This window comes from Lampetra fluviatilis, chromosome 37 (assembly GCF_964198595.1).
Source record: "Lampetra fluviatilis chromosome 37, kcLamFluv1.1, whole genome shotgun sequence".
NCBI classification, from domain to species: Eukaryota; Metazoa; Chordata; class Hyperoartia; order Petromyzontiformes; family Petromyzontidae; genus Lampetra; species Lampetra fluviatilis.
Window position 1 is genome coordinate 2,899,110 of NC_136311.1, and position 14,064 is coordinate 2,913,173.

Here is a 14,064-nt window from a genome sequence, read left to right on the forward strand (position 1 = left end):
TTTACAACCTACTGTATTGCGAGTACAATAACATTTTGTTGGAGTTAGTTCTTGGGCCAGACCAGATGTCGGTACCACCCAAGGTGGCAACACTTTAATGGTGCCATTTTATGTGTTACACCAACAGAAGTAAAATAAGACATGATAACCTTTCCAAATGAGCAGCTGTTTAATTTTTCTCGCAAGAAACCTGCTTTTGCACCTTTCACAATCACGCCTATTTGCCCGGACGTTACAAATAAAACATTCCAACACCTCTGCTGTTAATTAAGACAATACATAATTTACAAAATGGATGTTTGTCCCCAAGGCATGTATTTCATACTATTCTTGCATTTATATTCGCTTGTTCTTCAATTTCAGTGACTTAGTGAAGTCTGTTTCTAGCAGCTTGTTTGCTTATCATTTACTGGCAGTTGAGGCAAGTACTGGTGGTTCTTTATTATTTCTGGTCAGTAAAGATATCTAAAGTGCTAACTTTACACTCAATGTATTGTTAATGTACCTGTTAAGAGTATTAGCTAAGGCCAGGTACTACAGGCAAACATTTTTTTTATTTTTGTTCAGTTTGTCAATTTTTATATATTTTAATATTTTGCTTCTATAAATTGTAAACTTTCATAACATGCACACAATTATTACCAATAACGTTGTTATTGGTAATAATTGATTATTAAAATCATAAAAACTAAATATTTATATTTTATAAATAGTTCGTTTTTACAATTTAATACAAACTTCGTAAGTAAATAAAGCTTTAAATTCGCGTTTTTTTGCATCTTTCATCGCAATTTGTCTCCGCATTTTAAGAAATAACCTACGTGAATTGCATATCATTGAAAAGCTTATTCTCTGGAGCAGATGTCTAGCTTAGTCACATATGGTTATTGACTTTGCTGTCATGGCAATAACAGGGGGAACACACAAGTAGAACTCTCATTGCTACGAGCATCACAGTGCCAGAACTGCCATTGCGATTTTCTCAAACTGACATTTTGCATGCCGAGTGTGACAACTCATGTTTCATAATAGGTAAAGCCACATAATTCTACATACTGCTTCCTACTTGGAATAGCTAGAAATGTTCAGAGGGATTTTAAAAATATATTTTTTCATTTTATGTGGTATTATATCTAAAAAAATTGGCGACAATCTTGTTTTTTTACGTGTCAAGTGTCCAAATATTAACTAACAGCTGAGTACAGAAGCATGTACTTCAGACAGCTGAGAGACCTGATAGGTCAAGGCAGGTCCAAACTGTCCCATCCAGATCTACAGGGTCCAAGGATCAAGAGAGATAACGCAGATGTCCAGTCTCTCATTGACTTTATGGAGAATAACTGGAGCAATCCAATGTCCCCTGATGAGACAATCTGGTTAGCCTCTCCACTGGCACCATGGCTCCACTTGATGTGACCAGGGATCTCTTGAGAGCTCTTGAGATAGGAGAAGAGGCCTACCAGGTATTCAAGCAAACAAGGTTAGCTGAGGACCCACCATCTGAAATTCCACGACAAGATGACCAAGCAAAGTCTGCACAAAAACAGCACATGGAAAGAAAGCACAGGATGTGGTTCTGAAGGCAGATAGAAACCTGTTCAGCCACATGACCCTGGTGGCTGAAAGCAGGAAGGTGAATATGATTAGGTTGGCGCTTATTATTTTTATTTTTTATATCTACGTGGCTTTACCAAAAGACCCGATGAATATGAAGGATGTCCTTGCTCTCCCACTGGGCCCACTGCCATGGGCACTGGCACATGCTGATGGTTCCCTACGAAAAACAAACAAGGCTGCACTTGCCAGAGAGCTTGAAAAGAATGTGTCTCCTGCAGAAGACATCCCAGCCCCATCTACTTCCATCGTTGATGGGATGAGCCTGGTCCAAAAAATGAATGGCAACAACAAAACCTTTGCACAGGTGGCAGAGTCAGCCCTGACCCAGGTCCTCCACGAGGGGGCACAGAGTGAGAGGACTGATGTTTTTGATGTCTACCGACACTTCGGTCAAAAATGCTGAACGACGGAACCGGGGTGCAGACACCACTCTCCAGTACAAGAACATTGCAGGGGGGTGCCACGTCCAGCAGTGGAGAAGATTCCTGTGCAGTCCCTCCAACAAGACCAGTCTCATCAAGTTTCTGGTGGAAGAGTGTAAATTCCAACTATACAGAGAGATGCTGCATGGCAAGGTGTTGTACATTTCCTGTGAGGAAACCTGCTACAAGATGAGTGTGAGGAAGTAGCAGAGCTGCACTCCACGCATGAAGAAGCTGACACCCGCCTGCTCCTGCATGCATTGCATGCAGCAAATGTGGGCTTAAACGCAGTTATCATCACAGCTGAGGACACTGATGTCATGGTGCTTTGTCTTGGCTTCCAGAAGGACCTCACCTGTCCCATCTACCAGAAGTGTGGGACACAGAATCACACACGGTTTGTCGATATCAGCAATCTGGCAAAGTCACTTGGAGACAGCATCTTTGACAGCCTAATTGGCTTACACACCTTCACAGGCTGCGTCAGTGCATTCGCCGGTCGAGGGAAGCTGAATGCCCTGAAGATGGTGAGAAAGGACACTTCCTGCCAAGATACCTTTAGTCGACTGGGGTAGTCATGGAATGTGAGTGATGAGCTGGTCCAGAAAATTGAGCAGTTCACCAGTCGCATGTATGTTGCTAATCGCAGCACTGGTGAGGTGAACGAACTGCGCTACCAGCTCTTCTGCACCAACAGGGGAGAAGTCGAGTCCAGCCAGCTGCCACCATGTAGACTGTCTCTTCATGCATGATCAACGAGCCAACTATCAGGCAGAAATCTGGAAGTGCTGTCTGCAGGCTCACCCTGTGGTGCCAAGCCATACTGAGTATGGATGGACAGACGATGATGGCAAGCTCGCCATTTACTGGGTGCGCTCCCCACCTGCACCAGATGTGGTCTTGGAACTGCTAGCATGCACGTGTGTGCGTTCATGCAAAATGCCAAGCTGCACGTGCCTGTCAAAAGGACTGACATGCACAGATATGTGCAGGTTACAGACCTGCAGTAACCAAAAACTGCAGGATGATCCAGAACCTGACTTTGAACTCGAGGAGTCAGATGACGAGATAGACGAGCAGTTTGATGAGTGACACAGGGTGGTGATTCTGATGGTATTACTGTGGTAGTAGTGTCCATTGATTCTGGACTTGGTTACCCTTGTTAACACCATCTACGTACACACAGAGCTTGATAACAATAATGTAACCTTCACATATACCCATCACTAACGATATATATGGGATTACATGTATCATTGAATAAGTATATGCGAATGTCAATGTTCAAAATATTCAAGTAGTTCTTTACCTCACTATGTTATTCCTTATTATCCTGTGTTTTCATTGTGCATTTAAACCAACAAAGACCAGCTTGTGACCTAACTGGCTTAGGTCGAGGTAGTTTTTCAGTAATAATGCCCATTGCATCGTTCCGGATGCCTGTCACGGGCTATGGGTGTATAAAAGTCATGGTAACTGCAACTAAGCTGCCACTCCGCTAAGGTTATCATGTCAGAATATGTCCCACACACATGGAGGATTACAAAAATCATTACTCGACTGTGCCACCTCAGGTGGTACCAATAGGTGCATTTTTTTTGTTGGGGGTGTCTGGGCCCATGGACTAAGTGTCGTGGAGTGTTGTGAGAGGCGAGGTGACACGCGTGGGGGTCTGCGTGGTGTGTGAGGGTTGTGCCGTGTGAGGGTGTTCACGTTGCATCTCGCGTCAGTCCTGAGTGGTGGTGGTGGGGTGGTAGTGGGGTGGTAGTGGTGGCGGTGTTTGTTGTTGTGCCGTGTGAGGGTGTTCGTGTTGCATCTCGCGTCAGTCACGAGTGGTAGTGGGGTGGTAGTGGTGTGGTAGTGGTGGTGTTTGTTGTGTAGTGTTAGAGTGTTCGTGTTGCATCTCGCGTCAGTCCTGAGTGGTGTGGTAGTGGTGGCGGTGTGGTAGTGGTGTGGTAGTGGTGGCGGTGTTTGTTGTTGTGCCGTGTGAGGGTGTTCGTGTTGCATCTCGCGTCAGTCAGTCACGAGTGGTGGTGGTAGTGGTGTGGTAGTGGTTTGGTGGTAGTGGTGTGGTGGTGACGGTATGGTGTTGGTAGTGGTGGCGGGGTGGTAGTGGTGTGGTAGTGGTGTGGTGGTGACGGTATGGTGTTGGTGGTGTGGTGGTAGTGGTGGCGGTGTGGTAGTGGTGTGGTAGTGGTGGCGGTGTGGTGGTGGTAGTGGGTGGTAGTGGTGATGTGGTGGTGGTGGTAGTGTGGTGGTGGTAGTGTGGTGGTAGTAGTGGTGTGGTAGTAGTGGTGTGGTAGTGGTGCTGGTGGTGCTGCTGGTGGTGGCGATGTTTGTTGTCGGCCTCTTGCGGGAGCTCGCAGCGGCCCCGCCGCGAACGTTTCAAGCGCCCCTCCGCCTCGCGCTCTCAGCCAATCGCGAGGCGGCGCGAGACGCGGGCGGCCGTGACGTCACGCGAGTGCCCCCCCCCCGCCTCCTCCTCCCCCGCCAGAGCCGCCATTTCGCTCGCGGCTCGGCCTCTCACCGCGGCGGATGTTTCCCACGCAAATATCGCCCCGCAGAGCGCGCGTTTCGCGGGCTCACTGTATACGAAAAGTTACATCGGGCTCCGGGGAACACGGATGCCGACGCGATTCGGGTGGATGCCGCGCCCTTCATCGAAATATTTGTGAAGGAAAGTTAGGTGAGTGGCGACGGATGTGGAGGCCATCCAACATGGCGGCGCGCGGGGCCGCGGGTTTCTCGGCGCGGATTTGAAGTCGTTCTGCCCCCCCGCGTCCTCCCTCCCCCAGCGCCTCGGTCTCGTCGCCGAGAATTACTCTAATTTGTTGTGGAGTTGTGCTTGGTACCGGTTTTATATTAAAAAAAAATGGTAACGTATTTTAGTTCTGGCACTCGAGTCGTGTGTGGCTTGGACGACTATTTGTGTCGGGGGGGTTGGAGGGGTCCTTGCAGTGCTAAATGAATTGAGCCCCGGGCGGGGTGGCGTTACCTCGGGTAACGCGGGGATTACTTATGAGTAACGCCAGGATTACTTCGAGGTAACGTGGCGATTGCAGTGCAACGAGCGCCAGATTATGTTGCCATAGTGGTTATCGTGGGGATAATGGCACCGTGTGTTATAACGCGAGGTTACAATGGAGTTCACGCCGGGTGTACATCGGATTACCATGAGGTTAGCACGGAGTTAACGTGGAGTTAGCGCCGAGTTAACACGGGGTTAATACGGTTACGACATTGGTATGTCACGGCTTAGCGTCTGGTCAACGTGGACTTGACACCGGGATAGGACCGTGTGATGAGGCTCGTACGATGTCAACGTCAGCTTTATTGGCGGTACCCTTTGTTAATTCACTGCTGCCTGAAGGCTTCGCCACGTAATCAACCCCGAGTTGCATAACCATACTTCACCGCGCTGGTCAATGTGGATTTGTGAAGTTGTTAACGTGAGATTAAAATAAAGGGGCTAACAGTTCGATCATAAGGGTGTCACGTGTGGTGGGGTAAAGTGTGAGTACTCTCAGCTCCCCATGACGTCTCACCAACTTGGGAAGAAGCCAAAAACAATTTTGAGGGGCTCCATAAAGCTCCCTCTAGTGGAGGCACTCTCACCAGCAGTAGCGTGAGCAAGTAATTGCAGGGTTGTTAATGTGAGAAAGGGTTCCGCACGAGCCTTCCGCAGCATGGTTGTGTAATGGCTGCACAAACATTGTTACAGTACCTCGTTCTACACGGCGCCGCTGTAGTCATTCGTGCAACACGGGGAAACGCGGCAGGTTAACTAGATTCGGACCGGGTGGGTGCAACATTCGCCATGGCAGAGCCACCCGTGGGGTCTGTGGCCGGCGGCGCCCACGAGCGAATTCCCGTGAATGTTAATGCGGTGACCGCCAGCTGCATCTCGACAGTCGGTCACGGTGGCGCGCCGGGAGGGCTGCGCGGTTTGTTCGGTGGCTGTTTCGATGCGCCACCAAGGCCACCACGTCCCTGGGGTCCCAAGGCACACGGGGAGGGAATGGGGAGGGGGTGGCCTCGCACACGGGGGCCACGGTGGCCGCGACGCGGGGAGGAGAGACAAAGAGCGAGGCCGGGCCCCGAGTTGCCGGCACCGTGGCCACGTGGGGCGCGTCACGTGCCGCGCCGCGTTTCCATCATTGCAGGGATGAAGGGGCGGCCTATGCGCTCGTTTACCAACGCGGTGCTGTGTACGCATGTCTCCGTGTACTCGTGTCTCTGTTTACAAATGTCTCTGTGTAATCATGTGTCTGTGTACGAATGTCTCTGTACGCATGTCTGTACGAATGTCTCTCTACGCATGTTTCCGCGTGCGTTTGTATGTGTATGGATGTTTCCGTGTACGCATGTCTGTGTACCTATGTCTCTGTACGAATGCCTGCTGTACGCCTGCCTCTACGTCTGTACTCTTGCACGTTTGTATGGCTGTCTGCCCAGAGCGAGTTGCTTCATTACGTGCTCTGTGTTGTACCGTGGTCATGTTCTTGTTTGTACTGATTATCGGTCGTTTCGCCGTGCTCGCTGGGAGTGAGGATCTGGATAAACATCGCACCGTTGCTGTTGGAAACCGCGAATTCGGATTCCCTTCGGAATATTCAGACGCACGGAATGAATTAGCATAAACGTTAGTGGCTGTTAGCAACTGCTCGTTAGCGCGTGTTATTTCTGTCTTCATTTGGTGAGGATTAGGAAATCCAAATAGTTAAACTGAAATGTAAAAATATCTAACCACTAAAATCTATGACGTCTGCAGTCATGCTACCCACTATGTGTAAATGTTATTGATCAGCGGATTGATCATCCTGAAAAAAAACCATTAGCATTCCAATCCGTCTTCCCGTTCTGTTTAAAGGGGCAGGTACTGGCGTGGCATACTGAGGATGTACCATGGGGAGGACAAGCTGGATGTGAGACTGTCGGGACCGGGATCGGAGAAAACCATCAGCAGTAGCGACGACGGCAGAAGCAACAACAAACAGACTGGTCATGGGATTATATCCAGTCAACCTCCTGCTGCCGTCCACAGCCCTGAGCCTGCAGAGCAGGATTCTTCAGAAGCCATGGGCGTTCACAGGCCTGTGTTGACCTCCTCGACAGCCCAGCACGGCATTCCCGGGATGAGCAGAGATTCCAACGCGTCTCAAAATGCAAACATCATTCCAGGAACAAGTCCGGAGTTTAAGGAGGAACTGTTGTCCACGCGACTTCTCGAACCTGACCAAACACTAACATTAGATTCCCAACTCCAAACCCACGTCTGGCAGAGTAGTCAGAGTCCTTGCGTAAAGAATCGGTCACCAGAAGTCGTCAATGCGGCTCTCCTGGAGACTGGTCATGAGTTGTCAGAGGCATGTTTTGCAGAACATGCGCTGGACTCGCCAGTGGCTTATCGTTTACAACATTCCCTGAGCGAATGTCCCTCAAACCAAATAGAAACTGTCGTAGAGAATTCACTTGAAGTGGTGCAGCAGGAGTGTTCTCTGTCCAGCTTCGATAATTTTTTGACCAAAGCAGACTTGCCAACAACGCTGGAAAGCGGCGAGTTGGGAAGCTTGCAAGAAGATTTCGTTGTGTCACATGACATGGAGCAAGATAATCTAACTTCAGTACAGCTGACGAGTACAGTGACCATTTCTGAACCGCACAGCACTCCTTCCTCCGTGTGTCCGGAGGAATCCGGCGATGTGAAAAACATAGAGCAGGCAACCGAACTTCTAGAGAAGAGTCGACTGAGCGGACTGATCTGCGAACATGACCAGAGTGAAATGCAAAAGCTGCGGGTGATACACAGGTAGTGACAGCATTCATCACCTACATTTTGGTTTTGTATGTATGTCCGTTGAACTTCTTTTGCACCTCACGTAGCCAATCGCCAATCGTGCTAACCGGAGGTGTGGGGAGAAGGACAACATACTAAACACAAAAGCAGTTGGAAAGAAATTAGTTTTGAGGCAAATGAAACATGCTCAATTGCTTAAACAGATAAATGCGTGTGAATAGAGCATCCTCAGTATTAAGAATTCACCATCCTAGTCATTTGCACCGTTTTATCAGGAAAAAGATCAAGTTTATCGTAATAGTGAAAGCGGACATACATATACTGTGTCCCACATGATGCTTTTTTGGAGAGGCCCGAACCAATGGGACACGTTGGAACATCGCACTACTTTGACTCTCAAAGTGAAGTGCACTGCAAAGCAATTGTGGCTCCTTTAGCTGTGACTTCACACTGAACTGAAAAGGCACATTTCAGGCAGTCCCAGTTACTAGTAGAAATGTACAATAACCATTGTAGCATAGGATTTAGTACTCTATAAATGGCCATGATTTTCGGTGGTTTCTTTTTTGTTATTAACTTTTTCCAATGTGTAACATGACATGAAAAGCAATCTGAAACGCATTCCAAGCTGTTTATTGGCTACATTTACTCTTACTGGAAATAATGTGTTTTGTTAAAGCTGTTTTAATACGTAGATTTGTTCAGGCTGACGCATCAGGGCACCCCATAACTGAATTAACCCATTCATTTTGGGAACTATTTTTGTTCATGTCCACATCCATTTAGCCATGTCACTTCTACAAATGAACTAAAATTCTATATAATTTACATTATAAATCTAATGTACTGGTAATCAAATGTTTTTCATTTATACAAATGTAAATTGATTGTACTTTAAGCTAATGCGTCGCATAAGACAGTACAGCATATAGGTACACGACAAAAAATATCCATTGTTTAGCCGCAACAATTCCTAGAATTGTGGAGCGAGTGGTTTACATGCCTGCTGCCAAAGCAGTCCAATTGTTTGTTTGACCTGAAATGGAAATACTCACACGCAGCTTCCTCCACACAGGGAGCAGGTGAGCGAGCTCTACTTTTTGCAACGTGGAGGCAACATGGTGGACCTTCAGATCTTTCTGAAGAAGCCGCCGCCTCAGCCACTGCAGCTGTTTCTGCAGGAGAAGAGCCTTGATGACGTGGAAGAGGTGAGCTCAGTATTGGAACTCCATTGAGTGAGTGAGTGGACACGTTTAAAACGTTGCATTGTTTAGTAAATGAACTCGCTACCTGGCAATGTCATGATTTTGGCCAGCCTAAATTAACAGGAAGGTGACTTTAACGTGTCAACCATTCCAACACCCGGCTGGCTAGAGCACTGCAGGATTTGCTTGCATGGTTGTCGTCTTTCCTCGCAACGGTGCCAATGATAGCCTGCGACACTTGTTATCTCCAGCCATCGTGACATTCGTGAGGGTCTGTCGATTCAAGAATCCGTAAATGCAATAGTATATCAAAAGAGCCCCCCACACATACATTTCTTAATCTGTGGTCGAGAAGACGGGGCTGAATGTGTTTTGTTTTGTTCTAGGAGGGCTCTTCAGAAACCATTTCTGCTTCAAGTGGCCATGCCGTCAGTATCCAGCACCACCCTGCAGGTAACTAAAGTGGTTTTGAGTCCTTTTTGCAGAGTAGCTACCCACTTTGTTTTTGTTCTGTTTGAGCTCTAAAAGCAGTATATTTATTTGTTTTGTATGAAACACATTACAGAGTCTTTTTTGCAATTTGCCCAGTAGTAAACATATCATACTTGTCGGTGTTGGTTATTACCGCTATCTAATGTATAAAAATGCTTACTCTTTATTTGCACGCAGCTGCTGTGCTGACTTCTGGCAATTCAGAAGGACCAACTATTCATAACACTACATCGTTAGCAAAGCAGGTGGGTAACACAATCAATGGTTCATGAATGTTGCCTTAATTGTTTAATTTACCAAAAGCAGAAAGGCAAGCGGTGCATGCGCTTATAGTAACGGGGATGCACATTTGCTTGTTGCAGGCGTCTCCAGAAGGCATTGGTCCTCTACGAAGTAGCAGCCGAACTACCGCGCTGGTTTCATCTCCTGGGTCAACGCGGGTGACGCGGCAGCACTGCTCGCTCACTTCGGAGGCAGGGTCGACTGGCGTCCCTGTCAACAGAAACCTGCAGACCTCCCTGCCTGGCAGCCACAGCACTGGGACGAGGGGGCATGCGTCTTCGCAGCCGCGATCGCTTTCCATTTCCTCCGTTTGCGCCTCCGCCATTGATGGCAAGGACGACATCGCTGAGCGGGCAAAGCAGGTGTGCAGGCCTGGTCGGTGTCTATGAGCAGAGCTTGTGGACAACTTTGAATGCTTCATTTGGATGTTTTTACTTGTGGAGTGGAGGCACTTAAACACGCTCTGATATTTCTTGATTAAAATATATAGGTTGAACCCTCTATTGCACCGTACGTAGCCAACCGTGCTTAATCGGAGGTGCGAAAATGTCATAAAAATGTGTTGTTTTATTGTTAATGCCAATAGCATAACTTTTATAATACTTGCTTTACTTAATGTACAAAAACATACACGTTTATTGTTATTGGCCAAACATCCCAATGCTAAAATGACCTATTCATTTGGAATTACACACCGCAACATTGCACCTACTGCCAATACTATGCAGGACCCTTCTGAAAAACAGTCTTAAGTATTGGTGAGGCTTTCATAGGTAAATAAATGTAGTATTAATAATATACTCCTATTTAGGTGTCACTTGACACCCTTGAAAACGAGATGTTCCATCTCAAAGAGATTATGCAGGTAAACATTTTTTCACGGATGTGTCTTGCTTAACGAGTGAGATACGCTCCGCGCAAATTACTCGCTAAGCGAAAACTTCTTTAACGATCATCATTTTCTCATCGACTCGCTCCCATGTTAAAAGCTGAGCTAAGTTTGAACCCCAAAATTTTCCTTCAACTTTTTTTCATGTGAGTACTACAAATTGAAGCCGGTTCAGATAATCGTGACTGGTGCTTTGCCGTGAGCGGAAATCGAACTTTGTTTACTGGGTTTGTAGCACTGTGCGCTAACCGTAACATGACCCCTCCCGCCACCCACCCATTAAGAGTGCCACCACAAGACCCTCTTCCCTTACACGACCAAACACTCGTGCACTCAGGACAGAGTTGCAACATAAACAGCTGCGGGCTACTGTGCGCCGCCAGCTGCCACGGGATGCATGTTTATCGATCTGTCTGCTCGATAAGCGAACATTTTGCTTGTTTTGCGAACAAATGGGTCTGAGTTCAAATTGCTTGTTTTAGCGAATCCTTGTAGGATTAACGCTCGTTAAGCTAGACACACCTGCATTTAAAAAAAAGTGCTTTAATTAGTGGCAAGTGCAGTCTTGCCTTTGGCAATGTGCAGAATCTATTAACTGTCTGGTCTGGCCACAGGAAGCAGATATCCAGCAGCGGGTGGCACACCTCAAGAAGGCCGGCCTGTGGTCACTCAAGAAACTCACTCGGGTAACCGAGCCACCCAGACCCAAGACTCACCGAGACTATCTACTTGAAGAGATGCAGTGGCTGGCTGGGGATTTTGCCCAGGAGCGCCGGTGGAAGCGTGCGCTCGCTAAAAAGGTAACAATGTTGTGTTGACTACCGTGTGTGTACTCTTTGGTTCTTTCGGTAAAGTCACGTAGGTGAAAAAATGTAATAAAAATAAATACATTAAATCACGAGTGACAACCACAGCAAGAGCATTTTTTACTGAAGCGGGAGAGATGCCGGAGTTAAGGGGTTTATATAAGTCAGAGAGGGCGGTGCGGGGGAGGGAATAAGGGGAGGGGGAGCGTTGTGTGTGCGCTAGGGAATGGGACGTGAGACTGGGCAGGGGGGGGGGAAGTGGGCGGGGCTAGAAGTAAGGGTGCGGTGGAGGTGCACTGGTGGGGGGAGAGCAAAGCACCGACAACGATTGCAGCCAAAAACGTGACTTTACCGAAAGAACCAAGAGAATGGATACTTGCAGTCACGAAAACTTCAAATCTACCGTGTGTGTGTTTATATTTGTGTTTTGTTGATGAGGCAAATATGCCCATGTCCTGCCCCGCAAGCAGTTGGCACAGTGGCCTTTTGTCAGATTTGTTTCAGTCATGATACCCTCGACTGAGCTGTTGAGCATGACAGAGGCACGCACACTGACGTGTTGGCACGCTGTAACTGTACACAGCTGGCCCGCACTGTGGTGCGCTTCCACGAGGAGCAAAAGCAGAAGGAGGAGAGGGCCAAGAAGGAGGAGCTGTCCAAACTTCGCCGCATCGCTGCCAACATTGCCAAAGAAGTGAAGTACTTCTGGACCAATATTGAGAAGGTGTGGTTCACAGCTGCCTTGTGGCGCACATTTTATTCTGCAGTAGAAACTATTGCCTCCTAAGTTTAACAGCATGTGAAAAGGACGCAATGTGAAGGACTGCAAGTGTTTTTCTTTATGCTATTTAATAAGTAGGGTTTTGCCACAAGTATGTGTGGTTAATGCAGACTTGATGCCTTGCAAAAGGTATCTTTTTGGTGTTTAAATATCTTAACACTTGTTTTATTCCGAGAAAGGGTAAAATCTATTATTATTTTTCATCATTATGATTTTTATTTACATTTTTGGGTTAGGCCACATTGATCAAATAATTGTGGTGTAACCCAAAAATCTACATAGAATAATTTAATTTCATTGTTTTCTGCCCTGTTACAATTTGACATTATGCTTTAACCAGTGTTTGAACTGAGCGGTGTAGGACAAATAGGTTTCATTTCGGGAAGCTTCTACATTTACATTGTGATCTCTGGCTGTAAAACAATACACGGGGCTAAGGGATGAATACAGTGAGAATGCACATAGTCCAAAGAGATTGGAACCTCTGGCTGTGGTCCATCAGGTGGTGCAGTTTAAGCAGCAGAGCCTCGCAGAGGAGAAGCGCAAAAAGGCCCTGGACAAGCAGCTGAACTACATCGTGGATCAGACTGAGAAGTACTCGGACTGGTTGAGCCGTGGCCTCAACAACTCCATAGCTACTTCTCACACGGGGTCCCTTTCCTCGAGCCCAGCACGCACGGAGGCCGGTAAGTGCGGGATGTTGTCTTCAAGACTGAGACATCAACACATCTCTAAACAACACGGCACTCCTTATTACAAATGCATATAGTGTAGACATGGCCGTCTATATTGGGTTGTGGGGCCCGGGGAAAATCACACCGTGTGGGGGGCCCCATTAGGCCCTCAAACTAAACCAGGGTTATTGCATCTGACACCGTGATGTGGAAGCGTGGGGCCCCTCTCTGGGCTTTGTGTTTAGTTTGTCCTTCCCCTGCACCTCCGATTAGCACAGTTGGCTATATACGGTGTGGAAGAAGTCCTACATATATACAAAGTGCGGGGCCCAGGGCGGTCACCCCGATTCGCCGTACCTGATGTAGGATGGCTATTGCATGTCACTGCCATCTGTAGAAAAATCGAATTAAACACATGGAATTACAAATTCACCGATGAGGATTATTTACTTTTAAATGCGAGCATTATATTTGATGCAATTTAGCATTGTAATTTTTGAGGTGGCCCATGTTGGTAAATGTTGGTTTTGAAATGTTTCAGTTTCAGCTAAACACGATTTTTGATTAAATTGAAAGTTTTGGTAATATTGATGGATTCATTAAATATTGTCAATAGTATTTTTCTTAAAAAATGAAAACGGTCTGCATCTTAATTTTGTTGCAGAGGATGGGGACTTTGAGCCGACGGATGAGTCCGATGACGAGGAGACGATCGCGCAGGCGGAGCGGGAAGAGGCAGCGAGCCGCGAGGCGCGGCGCCGCGAGATTGAGCTGCTGCGGCGCGAGGGCGAGCTCTCGCTGGAAGAGCTGCTTGACTCGCTGCCTCCGGAAATGCTGACGTCGCCTTGGCAGAGCGACGGCCGCGTCGGCAGTCGCCAGCACAGCCGGCGCCGCTCGGGCAACCTGCACGCCAACGGCAAGGCGTGGACGCCCACCCGCCAGGATGACGACGACGACGACGATGATGGGCAACTAGATGAGGCTCACTGCGCCAGTGAGGAGGGGGACGTTGATGTTGACGAGGACACGGAGGATGACAGTGTGAAGGAGGTTTGTAGGTATTTTAAACCATATTACAGTCTTCAAAAATAATGTGTAA

The 14,064-nt window shown here is 47.5% G+C and overlaps 1 protein-coding gene across 3 annotated transcripts in view; it reads left to right on the forward strand.

The window, feature by feature from the left end:
* Positions 1–4,369: 4,369 nt before the first annotated feature.
* Positions 4,370–14,064, forward strand: part of EP400 (E1A binding protein p400) — a 28,131-nt gene continuing 18,436 nt past the window's right edge. The window contains exons 1-10 of one of the 3 annotated variants that reach the window (XM_078873571.1): positions 4,370–4,725; positions 6,910–7,848; positions 8,912–9,044; positions 9,428–9,494; positions 9,711–9,778; positions 9,896–10,177; positions 11,319–11,504; positions 12,094–12,234; positions 12,794–12,977; positions 13,630–14,015. In XM_078873571.1, the coding sequence (XP_078729697.1) occupies positions 6,938–7,848; positions 8,912–9,044; positions 9,428–9,494; positions 9,711–9,778; positions 9,896–10,177; positions 11,319–11,504; positions 12,094–12,234; positions 12,794–12,977; positions 13,630–14,015 (2,358 nt within the window). In that variant the 5' untranslated portion in view covers positions 4,370–4,725; positions 6,910–6,937. The other 2 variants (XM_078873572.1, XM_078873573.1) reach the window with 2 other exon arrangements.